Below are 21,924 nucleotides of genomic sequence, written 5' to 3'. Positions count from 1 at the left end.
GGGGAAAGAGAGGAGTCATACATTTATATTTTAAATTAAGATTTTTTTTTGTTGTTTTTTTTTTGAGACAAGATTTCTCTGTATAGCCTTGGACCCTGTCCTGGAACTTGCTCGGTAATTCAGACTGGCCTCAAACTCACAGAGATCTGCCTGCCTCTGCCTCCCAAGTATTGGAATTAAAGGTGTGAGCCACCACCACACAGGAAATAAAGATAATTTAAAAAATAAGGCCTGTGGATAAAGGTACAGATATGACTCTGAAGGCAGTAGCTCAGAGAGCATAACAGCCCAGTTCATCTTGAGTTACTTAGGTCAAGAGTATACATTTTTCTTTTATCTTTAAACCTGATTTAACACCTGTAGAATTGTTGCCATACATTCTTTGCTCTGAGTAAAATGGCTGGAATATTGGGAACTGTGTGGTGTCCTTTCCCAGGGTCACCAAAGTATGCATCCTTTGATGGGAAGAGCTTCAGTACTCCAAGATTTTGACACAATTGTAGACATGTATATATTTATGTAAGATAGTATTTAGTACATCAAAAGATACTGCTAAAATAATAAAGAAAATATCATGTTGTGTAGAAATGTCTAGAAAAAATAATTGGCAAATATCATCAACAAATCCCTCAGTATTTTTAAATAATAATAATAATAATAATAATAATAATAATAAAAACAACTATAAGACTATATTGATTAAATAAGGGACTAACAGTCTGATTCTCAAGCAGGGAAATTAGCGTGGCACACATACGTATTTCTGTAGGAGCAGAAAGAGCATGACTATATACCATTTTTTTCCTGTGTTCTTATGCTATTCTGCCATCACTACCTGTGTGGTGTAATGAAAGGCTTTTACCAGTTTCTGGACATAGGTGTTTTATTCTAAAAATGAGAGATTATCCTCTATAATTATTGTAAACCCTTTCTAGGTCTAACACAAATTTCAGTAATTATTCTGGAAGCATAAAGGGACTGGACTGTGTTCAAATAAACTACACCCTACAAAATAAATTACATCCTTCCACATATTCAAACCCTAGATTCATGAAGCACAGAATACAAATACACACCATGACTAAAGTGTGCTTTCTCTATATGCTCTGTAAAACAAATTGTCCATCATGATTGCCTACCTTGATGTCACAGGAGCAAAGAGCTTCTCATCTCATATGGGGACAATAAGTCATCTAACGTGTTAGAGAAAATCCTCAGTGAGATAAGATAGATAAAGTGGTTCTCACATGATCTCAGCTTTCACGTGGAAACATCTGTCCTTAATCTGTGTGGGAAGAGACAGTTTAGCTTTCCCACTGATCTCAAAAGCAAGGCACCAAGAGGGATTATGGGGAATGAAATAACATTCTGCACATCCACATGGACAATAAAACTGAAGTTATTTCATCACAAAGAACTTTCTGTGCTATATTTCAATGTTTACTGAAACAATTTTTTTATAAAACCATTATGGCATGTCTCATTCATGGTCCAACTCAAAATTGTTGCAATGGAAAATATAGAATATTCCTGTCATTCTGGTTCACAAATTGCTGAAATGTTTCTATGCCTCTCAAGAGTTTGTACATCTTTCCAGTCCCTGTCTAACATGGTAGATGTCCTTAATTTTTTTACTTTAAAATCTTTGGCTTTTCTTTTCCTGTTTGCCTTTTAAAAAAAATCCCATCTGCTTTCTCTTCTATATACCTTCTTTCTTTTTTCCTCACTTCATCTCCCTCTTCCTTGTTTTCTTCATCTTAGGAACAAGTTCAAGGTCACAACTCTGATCCTTTATTGATGTGTTTTGTGAGGAGTATGAACTTCAAACACGTCAACATTAAGAAATGGTGGGGAATACTAAGAGTAGGAGAGAGGCAGGGATCAAGTAGAGGAATGGCTGGAAAGGTTCAATAAGGTAGATATGATAATGCCATAATGAAACCTATTATTTTGTATGTTAAATTTAAAAATCTGAAAAGCAGCAATGCTTTAAAATGAATCGCAGTCTGTCAGTGTAAAGTTTAGAATGGAATTAGAGAAAGCTGTGAGTGTTTGATCCTGGATACCAACATTTCATCTGAGTCTCAGTATACCTTTAGTAGTGTTTGCCAAATGTTAGAGCATGGATAAAAGAGGGGACCCAAAATCATGGCTAAAGGGTTACTGCTGAAGAATGAGTGACTATAGAGAGAAATAAACAGTTCCTTAAAAACAGTAATGGGGGCTGGAGAGAAAGTTCCTCTGTTAGAATACTTGCTGCTTTTACAAAGGAGCCTGGGATACAATTCCCAGAACTCCTTTTGGGTAGCTCACAACTGTATTCCAGTTTCAAGGGATCCTGTCACAGTGTAAGGTGTGGATTTTCTCAGCCTCCAGGTGCTAACCATTCGTAACTCAATCCAAAACATCTTCTGAGCTCTGCAAGCATCTGCGTACATACACACACACACACACACACACACACACACACTTAAAAGATTCTAATTTAAAAGAAATATAAAGAATGAACTAGAGAGTGAAGCAAAGTACTCAGCCTTTCTGCCATTCCAGTGCTGTTTAGAGTGATGCCACTGGATCAAAAAAGGTACCCTCATTAGCATCTTTATAGTTTGTAGATACGGTAAGATTCTGAAAAGAATTCTATTGGAACTATGTATATGATATATATATATGAAATATTGATATTAAAATATTTTTAAAATATAAAATGGCGCCAAAAGCATTGCTACAAAGACAAAGGGTGTGTGGAACCCTCTAGAAACTTTTTACACCTTTTAGTAGTAACAAAGCTGAGCCTGGTGACACAGCCCATGGGAGAATGAAACTGGTAGGATCAGGAGTCCAAGGTTAGCCTCAGCCACACTAGATCTTGTCTGGAAAAAAAGTAAATAAAATAAAAGTAATGTGGTTTATCTTTTGTTTTCTAAAAAAAAAAAATTCTCACAATATATCTCATGCTGTCCCGCAACTGACTATTTAATAATGGCCATTGGGAGCAAACTAGCAACAATCCTCCTGTCTCACCCTTTGAAGGGCTGAAATTATAGACTCCCATTCCTATCCTATCACTGAAGGATATATCCATGGAGCCATATAGAATGGATTGTTTCTTGGGCAACCAATCATAACTTCAAGTTTTGAAACAAGAAGCTTTTAATATTGCCTTACTTTCACAAAATCAAACATTTACCATTATCTGTTATGGATAGTTCTGTCTCCTGCCTAGTATATAATCAACACTGATGAGTCCACTAAACAAACCTTCTAAGAATTTTGGCCGCTATACATATACATTTGTACATGCTAAACCCTTCTTAATGGCTAACCCAAATTCTATAGTCAGAATGACAGACAACAGCAATAGTTGAAGTCAATTTCTGTTTCAAAGCCTCTTTCTGGATTAAATACTAGTTATGCACAGCTAATTTAGCTCTGGAAGAAGAGTACAGTAAACCTTAATGTCATTCTGCAAAAGTTGCATGGTTTTGATTTTTAAGATATTTGTAAAGAATTTCTGCTTCTATATGTGGTAACATTTGACATTAGGAAGTCAGAACAAACAGTGCTTCCTACCTATCCACATTACTTAGGATTAAAGATCAAATTAGAAGGACTGCATAAAGGAAGTATAGTTTTTATTCATAATTTTACAAGTGAAGCATTTGAGTGGTGTTTCCACGAAGTTCTTAGTTGCTGTGGTTTTGATTTCCATTTTTAGTTAAGACAAATTGAAACATTACAGACAGGTCTTTAGACACAACTTCAATCCAGCCCCTTCCCTTCAATGCCTCAAATGCTAATACTCGGGGACGTTGTTGATTTTCTTAGGGACACAGACATGTCAGAATTTAACATGGTACATTATTTATAATTCAGTGCCCAATTAGATTGGACTCTCTTACCACAACTTGCCTCTTTAAAGCAATAAGTTGCCATCTCTGGAATAAAATCTCTGGGTCCTGTAGCTGAGCAACCATCACTTTCAGTTAAAAAAAAGGAACAAAAGAACAGCAGTGAAGCATAGTAATCATAGTAACAGCTAGTCATCATAAGTAGTGTTTTAAAATGTGTCACTGATATTCTTAAAGAGCTATTTGGGTACTGTATGTGCATTTTTAAGGATTAAATAATGTATTAATTCAGAGCATTCTAGAACTCATAAACTCCGAATATATCTTTTAGAACATCTTCTAATGAAAGTCTGTGCTATGCACGCAGCAGAGTCACAGACAGAAGTGTGAATCTGAAGGTGTTCCTTCATCCCTATCTGCACATTCTAGGTTGACTAAACTTAGACCATAATGATGCGGGTTTCCCCTCTGCATGCTGTGAATATGTTTTATTTTTTATTTTATTTATTTTTTTATTTTTTTGAGACAGGGTTTCTCCGTAGCTTTTTGTTCCTGTCCTGGAACTAGCTATTGTAGACAAGGCTGGCCTCGAACTCATAGAGATCCGCCTGCCTCTGCTTCCCGAGTGCTGGGATTAAAGGCATGCGCCACCACCACCCGGCTGTCAGTATGTTTTATTATCATTTCGTTAATAATGAAACTGCTTTGACCTATGGCAGGGAAAATATAGCTAGTCAGGAAATCCAAACAAAAATACAGAGAGAAAGAAGGCAGAGTCAGGAAGACGCCATGTATCTGATAAAGGAGGATGCCAGAAACTTACCAGTAAGCCACAGCCTTGGGGCGATACACAGATTAACAAAAATGTGTTAATTTAAAATGGAAGAGCTATTTAAAAACATGCCTGACCTTTTGGCCAAACAGTGTTGTAATTTTGTGTAATTACTTGGGTCTGGACGGCCCGGAAACTAGAGTGCTCTCTCCACTTACACCATAATCCAGTTTTCCAAAGCTCTGACACTGTGGTAAAACTATTCTAGGTGAACCCTCTCCCCTGTAACACCCACATCTTCTCTTCACCAGTGAGTGGCATTCCTTTGAGAGCAAGGTGTGCACAGAGGAAGGCTTGAGTCCAGTTTAGTGACTGACCCTTATTCCCTCTTGTAGAGCATGCGCTGAGGAACTTACTCTTATGCTCACACCCCACAACTCTGTTCTAAGTGGTACACATACGGAGGAAGGGATATCTTTAGACATTCTAGTAATGGAACCAGCTTCACTCAAACAGTTTGTAAATATTAAAACTTCCTTCAAAAGCAATCTGGAAGCTAAATCTTATACAACTGCTTTGCAAAACATTTTTGCCTTTGGCCTTTTAGACTGAGAATCCAATATTAGATTTCTGCACATGAAATGTTGCTTATAAACTTTCCAAGTTTGGATATATTAGCTGTTGCTGGGAGCTTCTAGTGTTTTCTCAACTTTATCTTTTGGATCAACCACGGTATCTTGGGATTCTTTGCCGAGTTGAAGAATATTCTCACTAATTTTTAGCTTTTTGTTAAATCACTTGTGTGGATATTCTAAACAACTGTTCAGCTCTCTCCCCAGTCCATCTATACTAATGACTCAAAAAACCCATTTATTACGATGTGTTGAAGTGGGATTTCTTTTTATGGTCCACATAAAATTGTTTTCAAGCTTCTATGGTAATGTATTATCTTTGTCTATGCTACTCTTGGTTTTCAATCAAAATTATTACATCTCCAGGGACAAATAATTTTTTGTCTCTTGGATACTTCTGGCTTTAATTTTTACTTTAGTGATTCTTTTATTGTTTTGTTTTGCCAATAAATTTTAAGAAACACAAGACTTAGATTGATATTCAAGCTAATTCATAACAGCCCTTGTATTGGGTTCAAACCTTCTTTACAAAACTTCAGAAAGCTTACCAAATGAAGCTAAAATACTATTTGCTAAAATAATTATTATGTTCCAAATGTATGATATCAAAAAATTTATCACATGGATAGTAACTGATATATAACATGTTTTGCTTCATTGTTGGAACTAATGAGTTGAAAGATGATTTGAATTTTGGGTGAGTTTCAAAGACGGAGAACACTGGATGAACATGGATCATGCTATGCTGTTGGATTCAAAGAGGTTGACCATGATTTTCCTCTTTAAACAATGATGAACTCAGTTTAAACATTCTGATGTTGTCAAAAGATTTTTTTTCTCTCACTTTCTTTTTTCATCAAAGTTAAAAAAGTAGGCTTTTTCCAGTGTATCCAGAATGTAAGTTAACGCACAGTGCACTTGATGTCTGCTTTGAGTGTGCAGAGAGCTCATCATTACGAAATGCAAGACAACTCAAAAATCTGTGATAAGAGAATTTTGGAAGACGACATTCCATTTTCTACAACTGGAACATAATGTAAGATGGCGATGGACGGAACTTCACCATTTATAATACAATTTTCACTTTATTTTAAACATAGTTTGCATGTTATAAAAATACTGATCACAGTGAGCTTTACCAATTGTTATTGCTATAAAAATGAATGCAGGAACAATATTTTTAGTGGAAATAAATTATATAGTCATTCTTTTTTTTTCTTTTTCTTTTTAAATCACAAGAGAAAACCCTTGGCTGTCTGTCACCGGTAGAAGAGCAGGCTTTGAAGAAGCCTTTTCCCACAAGCACCAGTCCATTCCTGCAGCTCTCCACATGGTTCAGGAAACACAGACTTGGGCCTCTGTTACTGTGGTCCCACAGAGTCTTTCTGTGCATAAACAGTTCTATCGGGGCAACAGTTTTTCAAGACAGTAAAATGATGAACTGAAAATTGGTATGATCTTAGCTCATATGTGGTCTTTTCCAATATGATGGGACACAGCGACATACTTCTTCACTAAATGACAGTCCCGGGTCACAGTGCTTCAGTCGATTTGTACAGGGTCGTCTGTAACAACTAGAAAAACAGAGAGAAACACATATGGTGAAGACCAAGGTCATGATGCTAAAAATCAGCTTTTATATTTCCTTAAGTTTAAACTCAGAAAAATTACTAATTTTATTAAAATGTGTTTATAGGTTTATAAATGTTTAAGTGTGTGCTTACGCTTACGGCACTGTAGGAGAATGGAAAGCCTTAAAAACATGTCCCCGTTGCTGACATAACAATGGAAAGATGGGCCATTGTAAGCATTAGTTCTTTTGAAGTACTTTCTGCTTTGTGGATGAAAGTAACATAAAACAGAAATTTTGAAAGTGAATATTTAAGGTCTGCTGATTTCCTGTGATCACATAAACATGGCAACGTTCACAAAGTCTGGCATGTGCATGGGACCCAGACTTCCAGACAATTAAACCCAGCCATCTTGGCAGGACCATAGTCTTTGGCGAGCAGCCCCATCCACACTCTTGTGTTTTTACTCAGCAGCTGGCTGGGTAATGGGTAACTCTTCCTTCCCCACCTGTACTCTGGATGGTGAGGGAAAACATGATTGGCTGGGGCCTTCTCCATCCACACTAGACTTCCAGCTGCTGGTAGTGGTGAAAAGACAAATTTCGATCATTTAATTTTTGAAAGTTCTGCTTGCTATAGTGAATTGACTCTAACTTTGAAGAATGTTATAGAAGATGAATATGCCTCACTGTGTAATGGGCTAGAAAGGAAAAGTGAAAGTGAACTAAAGAGACCCTTAAACACTTCAAATTTCATCTCATTTGATACGGAAAGAAAAGCATAGCCAATGATTTTTTATATGTATTTTAAATTTTATTCACTTTAATCTCTGAAAGTTTCATGTGCATATATAATGTCTCCTTATTACTCTTTCTCATGTCCCTGTCACACCTATCAACTCCTAATCCTCTCTACTAGTCCCTCTCACACATTCATGACTTTTTCTTTGGCTTTTGAACCATTCTACCATTCATTTTAGCCATGGCTAGCTGAGTGATCACTGGTTTGGAAGTATCCACTAGAGTAGGGGGAAGGATGGGTCAGACGTGGGTATAAAACTAATGGCAATAAGTTCTCTCTTCCTAAATCATCAGGAACAAAGAATTTGGCAGTAAGGGGCTGTGTCCTCCTAGCCCTTCCTCCAATTCTTGCCCCACAAAGGCCCATTCTTGTTGAGCCACTGTGAGCATCCATAACTACAAAAAGCTCATGATTGTAATGGCTGTGCCTTTCCCAGAAGAACTCTGCAGCACTTTGCTCTATCTTCCTAGCTCTTATATTCTTTCAGTCTTCATCTCTAGAATGTTCTTAGAGCCTTAGAGCAGGATCGTATAAATGTATTGTTAAGAACTTTTAAAATATTCATAATTACACAATGAATACAATTTGTTTATCAAAAAGGCATGCGATTTTTAATGGTCAATGACAGCTATTGATTAAGGCAGTAAAATGAAAATACATTCTACCTTTCTTCACTGAAATAAATATTAAGAGAAATGTGCATATATATACTTTACAATTTTCTCTTTTGTTCCATCTATTTGATACCATAAGCTATGGAACCATACACTTAGTGTGGTTAGAAAACTGGGCACACAAAGAGTTACAATATGTATAATAACTCAGCATAGGGATATAGTTCAGGACTTAGAGTATTGCTCCATGGCCACTTGACCAGGACAACCAACTTCAACCTTAAATAGCAGAAAAACAGGAAAAGAATCTATGAAAGATGTGTCTTGTTTGTTCAGCAAAGATGTATGATATACATATAGTCTACTCAGCAGCTACATGACAATTCCCTGTAGAAAATTTAGATGTCTGGCTAGTCAAAACGCATTCTCAAAAGATTCAAATTTGTTAATATGTACTAAATTCATTGAAAAAAGATTCAATGTGAAACATGACTTAATCAGGTTTGTTGAAATATAATAGCTGTATTCATTTGGATATAACACTGAATTTTGAAACTACCTTTTGGTAAGTACCGTAAAATTGGAAAATGTGTATTATTCAAAATGGTTTTCAAAAATAAGTGTTAAGGTTTATATAAGGAACTCTTCAACAACACAGGAAAAAAAAATATCATCAATGAAAAACCTGGATTTAGCGGTGACCCGTTTTGCAGTAACTACAAATGACAGATCTTCGGAATTAAACGTGAAAATAAGAACACAAAGTCTCGAGACTCAAAAGATAACCTCTACTTAATGAGGTACAAGGTTAATGCTAAATAGTCACAAGGATACAATATTAAAAATTAAAAGAAAACAGCTTTTATTTTAGATGTTGAAAGGGTATTATTTGCCCATGTCTAATTTATGGATGGAAGAAGATATTCAATGAAAGAGAAAAATTATTGAAAATGAGGACACTAAAATCTCATGTGCTATGAGAAGAGAATAAAAGCAGAAAAATGGTGACATTAAACACACTGGTAGTTCTCAATCTATGGGTCATGACGCCTATGGGGAGTCAAATGACCCTTTCACAGGGATTGCATATCAGATATCCTATATATCAAATATTTATATTATGATTCATAACAGTAGATAAACTACAGTTATAAAATACCAATGAAAACAGTTTTATGTATGGGGGGGGCACCACAACATGAGGAACTGTATTAAAGGGTTCCAGCATTAGCAAGGTTGAGAATCACTGTTCTAGATACATATGGCAATCTTTACTGGATCTCACAACTCAGAGGCTTAAACGCAGCCTAATACAGAGACATCTGCCAGGTTATTGTTCCTCCTTAGACTGGAGATGGAAGAGAAGAGAAAACCAATGCCGTACAAACAGGAGCAACTCCGAGAAACAGCATGAAGTGTTCTCAGCATCAACGTCAGAAATCTGTATTCTTCTGGAACCGAGAGAGGAGGGAGACAGTAGAAGATACTGAGGTAATTTAAGCAGAAGCAAGGCTGCTGGGCCAGTATCGAAGGAAAACAACTAAAACATCCCAAAGAGAGGTCTGGATTAAACAGTAGTCGTCTTATCCTCTGAGATGTAAGAGATACAAATTCAGACATAAATATAGAAAGTCTTTGAGTCCAAGAACCTCATTTATGTTTCTTAATGAAAAAGACGACAAAACCATGCTGTAAAAATAAAAACAAGTGACAGATGTTGCAGCCAGTAATGACAGAGCCTTTTAAGGACATTTCAAGAGGTTTTCTTTTCCTACACTCTTTTTTTTCTTCTTTCTTTTTTTTTGCATTGGGGGTTGTAAGAGAATGTTTATCATGTTTTGTTTGCTTCAGTGACTTTAAGACAAATTAAAAGTCCTAAACTCTTAAAAAAAAGTGAGTGATGGAACAGAAGAGATGACTCAGTGGTTAAGTACTTGTTGCTCTTACACAGGACAAAAGATCAGCGTCCAGAACCCAGATTATTGATTTATACTGTCTAACTCTAGTGCCGGAGATCGTGTCCTCCATGGGCACCAGGCACACACGTGGTGCACAGGACACACATGCCTATGGTAAAATACCCATACAGGTAAAATAAAATAACATTTCAAAAGTGAATCTTAAGTAATTTTCAATAATTCTGTTTTTTATTTGTAATTATGTGTTTAGGTCTGTGTTTGTCTCTGAGTACATGCATGTGGGTCAGGTGACCACAGATGCCAGAAGAGGGTGTTGGCTCCCCTGTAACTGAAGTTAAAGGCAGTTGTGATCTGTTTGAAATCGGTGCTGGAAACCAAAGCCAGTTTCTCTGAAGGAGTACCATGTTCTCGATCACTTAGTTATTTCTCAAGTTGCTCGAGTAACCTTAAACATGACACAAATCTAGAGGCATCTGAGAACACAGTGAATCTCAACTAAGAAAGTGATGAGATCAGACTGGCCTATGTCCGTGTCTGTGAGACATTTTCTTAATTATTAATTGATACAGAGCCAGCCCACAGTGGATGGTACTATCCCTAGACAGGTAGGCTTTGATCCTGCAAGGAAGCCTGGGAGCAAGCCAATTCAAAGTGTTCCTCCAGGTTTCCTTCAGTTCTTGCCTCCAGCTTCTGCCTTGGCTTCCTTCGTGATAGACTGCAACCTGGAAGTCAAATAAGCCCATTCTTCCCCGAGTTGCTTTTGGGTATGGTATTTTATCACAGCAACAGAGAGCGAGCTAGAACATTTATCCAGTTCTCATTAAGAATTCCGTGTAAATATTTCATTTTCAGATAAAATTCTTCAGAAAATGGTGCTGCGTTTTATTTTTAAGCTTTAAAATAATGCACTGGGCTGGGTCGTGGTGGTGTATGCCTTTGATCCCAGCACTTGGGAGGCAGAGGCAGGAGGATCTCTGTGAGTTCAAGGACAGCCTGGTCTACAGAGCTAGTTCCAGGACAGGCACCAAAGCTACAGAGAAACCCTGTCAAAAAAAAAAAAAAGATTCATTTGAAGCATCTGGTCATAAATTCCATCAGAATGTAAAATTTTTGAAGGCATCAGACATAGAATGCATTTGTAAAATAATATATCTATCCTCTACTCATATTGGGCTTTGCTATATTAGTCTCTTGGACAAAGAATTAGTTTGGGGTATATTTTAGACTTGTTTTTGTGCCTTGATGTTTCTTTGTTGCCTTTGATATTACTCAACTCCCAGGGACCAAATGTACTTATGTAATCCTGGAATCCATCCACTTAGAAAGTCAAGGCAGGAGAATGCTAAATTCTAAGTCAGCCTGGCTATATAGCAAGTCTGACTCAAAGAAGCTAGAAACCCCACAAAAAGTCTAGTGTTAAGAAAGAATAGCATTGATTTAAGTAACTGCATTCTTTCTTCTCCGAGGGTTTATTGTCTTCATTCAAATAAGCTGCTGCTAGTTTGGGTTGAGAAAAACAGCTCCTGGTTGAGAAGACTGCATGTTCTAGAAGCGAATTAGCGTTGTTTACCTAGACTCCTTACCTGCATGTTTGATGGTGGAATTTCTTCCCTTTTAGGAAGCACTTCTGTGTGTTTTCTGTACATTCACAGACACATTTCCCAGGATTCAGCGGTTGATTTCTAGGACAGGTTCTTTTACATACACACTGGCATGTGTTTTCATCAAATTCTCTGTTGGCTCCACATGAGCTGGGGAAAAGTTTGTTTTTACAGACACACTGACACGAGTTTCTGTCCAGTTCTTTGTGGGGTCCACAGCTGGATGGCCGAAGGCCACCTTTGCAGACACACTGGCATGTATCTTCATCCAGCTCCTTGTTGGGTCCACAGACATCATGGAATCCATGGGTGGAGTCTAGAAGAACACAGAACATATTTACCAGACCTTAGTACTTCAGGGTGTGGGTTTACATACATGCATTCAAAATACCCTCCTTTTTCGTTTTTCAGTAATATATGTAAACACCCTTTAAGTAGAAGTTAAAAGTAATAGCAAAGGAAGTAGCTAATATCCTACTTTGTACTCATCAGTAAGTGATGAGCAGAATATTGTGAGCATTTAAAATGGAAATATGTTCATCAAAATACAGATCAGATATGGACTGAAGTGTTTTTTTACTTACCACCCTCAGCATTTGAATAAAAGATAAAATCCTGCTGGGCCAGGCATCGGCACATGTAGTTATTCCACACATAGTTTGCAGGACAAGTTTTGTTGACTGCTTGACACCTTGGGGGAAGACAAATAAAACAGGAGCTAAAGAATGGTGTAACTGGCATAGAGAACGATCATTTCTTTGCATGTGCATGTTACAAGTCAAAACATGGTGACAGCAAAGCTTGAAAATATGCAAGAATAGAGATGAACCATTAGTGTCTCCCCTAAAACTACCCCCACCTCACCTGCTCCAGGTTCCAATCTGAGCTTACCCTTATAAGTTATAAGGCCTAAGAGGACTTAAACTTTTTAAAAGCAAGTAGGCGTCTTTGTATAATGACATATTGTTTGACTTTCAAAAAATGCAATGGTCCCTTCTATCTTTCCCTGTAATTTCCTTTACCAAATAAAAAATATATTTCAGGCAACTCTAGAGGTTATTTGTTAATTTTTATCTGAAGGACTTTTAGTGACATACAAAATTTCATGAAAAGATGTAATATGGTTTATTTCTTATAATAATAGTTTAGGTGGCTTTCAGCTCTTGCCTCACTAAAGTACTTCAGCTATTGTGATATTCCCATACAAACACATTTACTGTTTTATTTCTGAACCCTAGATCCTATAGCTCTAATATCACTTGATTAATGTATAATTCCCACTTTCCATTTCACCATAAATATCCCAGAGCACATTTGGATTTTTTTGGGGGGTGATGACTATTTTCTTCCTTCTTTTCTTTCTTCCTACCCTCTTTTCCTTCTTTCATCCCTACCTCCTTTCAAAATTCAATATTTGTTTTAGAAAACATTACCAACAAATTGTCTTCTATTGAGGACTTAAATTACTCCTTGATTGTTTGCCCTTGGCTAATAGGAACCCATTCACCTTAATGACTACAACATTGGGCACTTTAGTGTGACAAACCTCAGTTATTCACTACTCCACCTAGAATGAACCATTCTTCACGGAGCAATATTACTCTTTATCACCATCATCATCATCATTACTACTACTACTACTCTGGAAAATGACATTTAGAATCTATCATTTGGGTTTAATCATGTTCTGTACCATTATATTCAATTTCTTCTAGATGGTCTGAGTCAAATGCAGATACACTCTGCAGCCTGTTCTCCCGGTTAATGTCTATCAAGGAGACGCCTTTCCTTTTAATATTCTAACAGTGAGAGCTTTCATGAACCTTTACTAGGTGACTTGTCACGGACATTGGTGTGGATGTCAAAGGAAAATATTTACTTAGATATCACACATCATTCATTTTAAATCAATATTATAAACAACAGTATGTGGCGAAGAATGCTCCAAAATGCTACAACAAAGAAATGATCTGCAGACACCCTGAAATGGGCTCCAAGTGAAGAACAATCAGGCCACATGCTTTGGATGTTACTAAGAAAAGTTATATAGATTATTCAAGGTGATGAAACACTGTTTTAAAAACATATAAGAAGTACTATGAAACCACACAAAGAATTTGTTTTGGGCTTTACTTTACAGAAAAAGCAATTCCAAGTTGCGTGTGCTTGGCAGAAAGCCCTCACTATATAGTATAAGGCTGGCTTTGGACTGCTGACCCTTGGCCTCCCCAGTGCTGGGATCACAGACTCACATCTCTGTACTTATCTTCTAAATCTGTACATTATGACCATGTCTACTGTCATTCTGAGCATCACCTCTGATGATTTATCGGTGTTTTTATTTCCAGAAGTCTACAGCAATTCTAAGAAAGGATCTATTCACACATTTCAACATGGCAGCTTGTCTAAAGTGTCCCATATGTTTCAGTCTACTTAGGGAGTCAGTTACAGGGAGTTTCTTGATTTAGTTTAAGTCTGACCTGTTAATCACTATATTATTTGCTACGTCATGGAAACTACAGTCTCTTGTAGAGCATGAAAATAGTCTAGATGGTAACCAAACAAGTATATGCAAAAGCAGTAATAATTGTTAGATGAATATAAAACTTTTTAAGCATCTTAGATGCTTTCAAAATGTGTCTTTTGGAGACACTATGATTCATGGTAATTCATCAGAAATAAGCTGGGCTTGAGGGCTAATTACAGTTGACTGTATGTTTTTCCCTTTAAAGTAAAATTAAATATGTTTGCCACATATATTTTCTGCAATAAGTATGTAATTTTAAGGGAGATAAGCATGTATGCACTTTTAGGCAAAAAGAAGGTCAGTTATATCCAAAACCAACACAGGATAGCTAGGACTTTCTGTATGTTTAACTTCATCCTAACAAATTCCACTAAAATACTTGGGCTCCAACAGTCTTTATACAAATAGCTGCTTGCTTTATCCTGTGTACACTACATGCCTTTTGTTTTTACTCTTAAAGATAAAACATATTTATTTATATGATAATGAGTTAAGACTATGAGAAGTGTGCTCATTCTGTCCATACCCCAGTGTGCCATTACTTTTTTGTTTAGATATTTTTGTTTATATATGTCAGTATTTCTTCCTGGAAAATAACCAAAACCAAAAATCAACAACAGGCAACATGTTTAAACCTTGTTTGTTCACTTAGCATTTCTCAGAACATGCCAAACTATCCTAAAAAAAAATCCACTTAATCCTAAGGGAAAATCTCTACGCACACTCCAGTATTTTGTCACTGTGGTGGTTTGAAGGAGGGGCTCCCTGTAAGTCACAGATTCCTGGACAAGTGGTCTCAATTTGGTAGATGTTTGTGGTTTGCTAGAGGGTGCGCCATTGACAGCAGGTTCTGAAATTTCAAAAAACTGATGCATTTTGAGTCAGGTTTCTGATGTCTGCATGTGGATCAAGTTCTTAGCTATTGCTCCCGAACCACACTTCCATCATTCTCGCTAGAATGGTAATGGGCTATTATCCTATGGGCACTGGAAACCATCAAAGAAACTCTTTTTTTAAAATTGTTATCTTGGTTATGGTATTTTATCACAGCAATAGAAAAGTAAATAATAAGTCGTTATTTTATATTTTAGTTTACTCATAAGTATGAATTGTTCCTGATAACTTTAGAGTATTTATCAATTTTATAAACAGATATCAATAATTTTGTATGTATATTCTACCCAAATTTTAGCCTCCTGCCATAAAATACCCTTTAGTATCCTTCTACATGTGGTGACAGTGCATATAGGTTATAGGTGGACACATATGACAATGATGACAATAGGAAACATTCCTTTTTCATTTTGCCAAAATGTAATTTATCCTACACTTGTCTGATGTGGTATTTTTCTAGTCACTGGTTACAGCTCTTATGTGGAACATGAAACCAACTAAAGAGTCAAAATGCACATCTTAATCCCAGCATGGTGGCATATGAAATGAATTCCAGCATCTGAAATTCTCAGGGAGATACATCAGGAGTCTAAGATAATTTTCCCGGACTATAAAATAAGCTTGAGGCTAGCCTGTGCTCTATAAGAAAGCTTCTCAAACACACATACACACACACACACACACACACACACACACACACACACACACACACACACACAATCAAAATAAAGTCAAAGCCATATATTCCCTAGTGTGATGAAATGACATGCAATAACACAGCCTACCTAACTGAGTGCAGTAAAGATGGATTTCTACAGCTTTCCTTCAGTTACACACAGACACAAGCACGCATTAACATACTCATACAAAGTCTCAGACAAAGTCCCCTCTCCCACTTGTGGTACTGTTTATTTGGTTTCAGTTATCCCTTTTATTTCAGTCTAAAATTTTGACAAACAGATCCAAGCTGTATAAATGTCAGAGTTACAGGAGTCCTCTCAGTTTCTAGCCCTGAACGTACTGAAGGATCTTCTCTTTTGGGCGAGCTTGGTAGGGTTCATACCTGCATTTAAGTATGTCCAACCAGGTGGGTTTCTACCCTTAGTAACCTAAGAAAACAGAACCAATTTTTTCTTTTACATAGAGATTTCTATTTTATGACAGAGCATTTGCAAAAATATAAATGTAAACATATGAACTCTATGTGTAGGCACAATTGCAGGAATTTACTTTGTGAATGTTATACAAACATCCAGATATGTATTTTCATGCATAGAAAATGCAGAGTCCACATAATCTGGTTGTACCACCTCTTCTTCTTTTTCGTGCGCATGCTGAACAAGAACAGAGGTTTTGGCAAACACTTTCAATTATATTAGACTGAAATATTCTTGATAAAACAAACTTCGGAATAGTAAGTAACAGTTTGCTTAAAGGTAAATAAGTATTTTGAATTCTAATAGTTTTAAAACGCAATTTAAATTTCTAATATATATGAGAAGCTTCACACAAATAAGAAAATATTACTCATCATAAACATATTCTAATGTTGAAATCTGAAATTATGCTAGATATTATTGAATTAAAGAAACCAATATTCGGAGAAATATATATTTATAACTCCTAAATGACACTCCCTCCTTCAGGTGTAAAAAGCAACAGCTTAGGATTTATAGCATACTATCCTAAAAAACAAAGTAGAAACAAAAGTTTTAAATGTTATTATATTATAATGAAAGGAAGTATTGTCAGGATAGACAGAAGGATTACAACAAAGTGCTTATTGCCTTTATGTTTCAATCTTCAAGGCATTTTCATGCTGTTGAAACTGATATTCAAAAGTAATAAATGATTAATGAGCATATATACATTTTTATAAATAAGACATTTCATGTGCTTCATTTGGAAAACATATTACTTGAAGCATACACTTTCTGCAAGGCATAAAATAATTTTTCATGTAGATCTATGTGGGGAACCATGTAAGCAAATAAACCTTACTTTCTCATTTAAACAGAACTTGTAATTTTTATGAAGCATAAAGTTACTTTTATAAGAATTATTTCATTATTTGAAAACTTCTGGTCATTAATTCAAGGATCTATGTATTTCTCAATGAGAAAAACTGGTGTATTCAATGCTAAAATCAATTTTATTAGTCAATTTATATCTCTGAAAACTTAGAAAAATGTGTCCATTCTGGGTAAATTCTAAATGTTTGGTAGCAACCCCCTACACTTTGAATCTTATGTCATGCTGCTTCATGCAAGCATATTTGTGAATCATTTTCTCTACATTTTCGCACTGAGGTTTTGTGCACTAAGAGATCCTTGACTCCCCAAATCTACGTAAAATTAACCAAAAAACACTACCACTTCTATTTGGTATTTGATAGAAATGAACTGAAATGTTATGATTATTCAATAAACCAGGCCATACAGCTACTACATAATATTTTGCTAGGAAAGAAAATAATGCTTTAGGGTTTAAACAATACTTCTCTTGACTGAGTTTTACTGGTAAATACATTCATGTCAAGAGGTCCTAAACTGAGCAAGTTAGACTATATATATTCTATAGCTATACAAACACATGTTCATAAATATTCTATACCTATGTTTCTATATGTATAGGTATATATATTCTATACCCTTATATATAAACACAGCACTCAGGAGGCAAGGCAGGAGGATCTCTGTGAGTTCGAGGCCAGCTTGGTTTACGAGAGCTATTTCCAGGGCAGGCAACAAAGTAACACAGAAAAACCTTGCCTCAAAAAGACAAAGAAAAAATTAAAAAAAAACATGTATATATGTTCTGTTTCTATATATAGAGAGAATACTGTAGAAAATGATAAACAGATATATACATTAAAATTTCAAAAAATAATGACCTATGTTCACAGCGATTATAAATTTGCAAAGAGAACATTTCTAGAACTTCCTGAAATCATTTCTTTTGAATTCTGATGAAAAATTATTTTTTATCAGATGGTTTAAGATTATGTCTTAATCAATTTAATGGGAGTATCCAAGGTCTACTCTTTTTTAAATGTTAGTAAATTATTCTTATTCTTTTCTGTTTATTTATATTTAAAGAAAAAGAACAATGCATGACACTCAAGAATTCAAAGGGAAAACTGGGCAATTAGAGCTAGAAAAAGAAAACATCCTAGCTTTTGAGCTTTTAAGCAATGGGATTGAGGATCTATTACAGATTAATGGACTAAAGACATTGAGTTCTCAAGTCTTAAGTAAAAAGTTCCCTGGGCTGTGTATCCACTGTTCTCTTTAGCAAAAATAAGAGTCCTCACAATAATGAAACCCTCCTCTTAAATTCCAATAAATGTAACTTATTACTATTAAACATATTTAGGGCCAATATTTTATAACAAGTCAGGAATCAAATAAAAGATGAATTATAACCTGCGCTAGAATTTTCTATTTTATAATCCCCTTTTATCTTTCTTTTCAATTAGACACTACCTGAAAGACTGCCATAATATGATGATTGATTTGCAGTCACTTAATGATGTATAAATTACAATTCAAGATGCTTTGACTATATTAAACCTTTACATAACATTTATCAATAAAACTTCATATTCTATTTTCATATTTTTATAAAAACATGAAGATTCATAGATAGGTCTTCACTACTTCAAAATCACAGCCGTAGTCTTTTGATTATTTAATAGCATATTAATTTCATGGATTAAAATGTAATTAAATTATCCCAATTTTGGCACTAGACTTAAATTTCCTTACATCTTCGTGAACAATGGAGGCATTAATCAATTAGGCAATAAATTCACCACTAGTAACTTTAAGATACTTGTTTGTGTCTTTCCAGTCATTGGTGTCTCACACTTTTAATCCCAGTACTCATGAGGCAAAGGCAGGCAGATTTCTGTGAGTTTAAGGCCAGCCGGGTCTGCAGAGTGAGTTCCAGGTTGTCCAAGGCTATACAGGGAAACCCTGTCTCAAAAAACCAAGATACTTATGTCTTTATATAATATTCATTCTCTCTCTCCCTCTCCTCCCTTTCCCTCTCTCTCTTTTTATCTCTCTCTTTGTGTTCTTCTACCCTTCCATGATTATATCCTTCTATTTATATTTTGTAGTACATTGATTTTCCTGTAGTATTTGCCACGGAAACATAATCAGTTATCAATTTAACAGAATATAGTAGCTATGAAATAAGCAAACTACATGTACATGTAACAACACAATTACATCTCTAAAACCATAATATTCATAGCACAAAGCAATGATGCTATCAAATTAACACAGAAGCAATGCTGATTGTGGTATTTTGATGAGACAAATGCAGGGGAAAGGCTTTCATCTGAGCGCTAGGAAATGGATGTGGCCTTCGAAAGGAATAAAAGAAAGAGAACTTACTTCAAGCTGAAGTCATAATAGAAACAAGATACAGAATAGGAAAAGACCTTGTGATCAGGGAATCAAACTTTGTAAAACATAGACGTGGACAATAATGACAAGAAAGATGACAAAGAAAAAGAATGGTGAGAAACGTGCACAATTCCTTCAGCAACAGATAAGCACTATTCTTGCTTGGATAAATCAAATGATGTCTTTTGAAGCTTATTTACAACAGCGTACAGGAATGAGGGAAATATTTGATATTAAGAGACCGGTTTGCTGCTGATGTGCTAAATCCGACGTCCACACAGACTAGAGTGGATGAATGGAAGTGATGAGAATTAAATGAAGGCTGAAGATGGATCTCCCTCTTCTCCAAGATAATGATTCATAGTTGTGTGCGATAAAAGAAGAAATTAGTGATAACTGCAACTTCTAAATTTCCAAAGAATATGAGGATTTTGTGATATGAAATAAAGAGAAATAGAAGGGAATGAACTAATCTTTGGGTTTAAGACAGAGCTAACATAATTATATGAAAAATAGATAAGTGTAGAAAATTATTAGAAAACAAATACATGATCAGATCTTCAAATAAAATTTTGGGAACCATGAACAAAGAGAGGATACCTAAAGTTCTCAGAACATATGCTTTGCCTACGGAAATAGGGTCAAGAAATAAATAGTACTCGAGGGCCTGCATGAATGAGATGAGAGATGGGCCCTGTCAGTTAAGGTGGGTCACTTTCCTTAAATTACTATGGTTTTCTTCAGCGATATCTGCAAGATCTTTTCTTTTCCAAGCAAAGGAAGACAGATTTGTACTAATATCAGTTATTTAGTGTCTAAATCGATAATCTGCCCTTCCCTTTAATCTAGTGCTACTCTTTGCTGTAGTAAAAGAGAGACAAGAAAACAACTTGAATGTTAAATGATAGCTTGAATATTATTTCAAGTAATATAAAGAGAAAATCCAATTAATTAGTAATATTTCAAGTCAATCTTTGCTGAAACAAGAAATAAGAAGTATATTTCAACTTACATTTTAGTATATCATCATAATATGAGTGGTTAATAATTGTTTTAAACTTAAATCATTAAGGCTTAAATTTTTAAGCTTTAGAATAATTTCCAAGTGAATACTCAACTTCACAGACATTAAATCAATGTGGCTACTTCATTAGTTATGTGAATGGCGGTGGGCTGTGAACCATTCTATAGACTGTCTGTTTATGTTATGAACTACCCTGTCCATACAAGGGGTAGTTCAGTATAAATCTACTTTTATTGGATAATGTTTTATGTTTTGTATTTGATGATAAATAGAACAGTCTTTATAAAACTTCCTTAAATAAACTTGGGTTTCTTTGAAGGTAATTTTAACTTAGGAGAAGGTGTAGAAAGACAGACTGAATTCATACTCACTGCGATAGTGTTGCTGGCAGAGAACGTCTAATAATGGAATGAACTTGTCTGTAAACGTCCAGTTTAGACATGCATCGGCAGGAAGTATGATTGGCAAAACTGATTGTGACTGGTTTGGGGCCTTGAGAGAGAGGCACTGTAATTTCAAACAACTACAAAGGGACAAAAAAGAAAAAAATATTATATAGATGCTACTAAGGACTTCTATGGTAAATGTTGGAGTCCACAAGAGTGCATGAAATTAGCTTGTTATGGCTTGGTACTATGTCATATAGGCAGAGCCTCCTTAATGCTTTTAAAATGATAACAAAGTAAAAATAGTTTGCTCCTAAATACTGTCTTCCATCAGAATAATAAATATTTCAGATGCTGACATCAAATCACTTGCTATGGAGCATATTAAAAATATGATGACCAACTAATGATATAGAACAGAGGATTGACAGACCAGTATGTTCAAGAAAAAGAATTGTTTCAGAATCCAAGATTACTCGGTATCAAGGTCTTAAAAGCCTAGGAATTTAAGATGCAACACAAATTATCTGTAGTGAATATCTTCCTGACTTATGAGCAAAGCTACTGGCCACACAGCCTAAAAATGCTTAGTTAAGTCCTATTTTATGGCAACCACATCCACAGACATAAATTACAGTTATAAAACTTATTTCCATTCCAAAAGAAATTTCTTCTTGAAAGTTTTACACATCTCAGATCTCAAGAATTTACATTTAAAATAAAAACAAGCAATCCATTATTTTGACAAACAAAGCTGTGTTATTGCAATCTTGACAGACCTTATAAAAATGGAGCTGAAAATAAAGTAGGGCATGTTATGTTTTGTTGGGCCAGAGTCTGAAGATGAGGTGTAACGAAGGTGTTTTCTGCATTGCTAGTTCATGGAGAACTATAGGTCTCAAAAAGGGATGTGGGCG

General features: G+C 35.5%; 1 protein-coding gene across 1 annotated transcript in view; it reads right to left on the bottom strand.

Annotated features, from left to right (window-relative positions):
- Positions 1-3,614: 3,614 nt before the first annotated feature.
- The window catches only part of Vegfc (vascular endothelial growth factor C), a 103,271-nt gene continuing 84,961 nt past the window's right edge, over positions 3,615-21,924 (bottom strand). The window contains exons 4-7 of the mRNA XM_075986774.1: positions 20,993-21,144; positions 12,346-12,452; positions 11,744-12,077; positions 3,615-6,829 (exon numbers count right to left, since the gene is read on the bottom strand). Coding sequence (XP_075842889.1) covers positions 6,715-6,829; positions 11,744-12,077; positions 12,346-12,452; positions 20,993-21,144 — 708 coding nt within the window. The 3' untranslated portion in view covers positions 3,615-6,714. The remainder of the gene's footprint in view (positions 6,830-11,743; positions 12,078-12,345; positions 12,453-20,992; positions 21,145-21,924) is intronic.

This window comes from Microtus pennsylvanicus, chromosome 9 (genome assembly GCF_037038515.1).
Source record: "Microtus pennsylvanicus isolate mMicPen1 chromosome 9, mMicPen1.hap1, whole genome shotgun sequence".
NCBI lineage: Eukaryota > Metazoa > Chordata > Mammalia > Rodentia > Cricetidae > Microtus > Microtus pennsylvanicus.
Note: the sequence above shows the minus strand (reverse complement) of the source record. Positions and strands in the feature narration are given on the sequence as shown.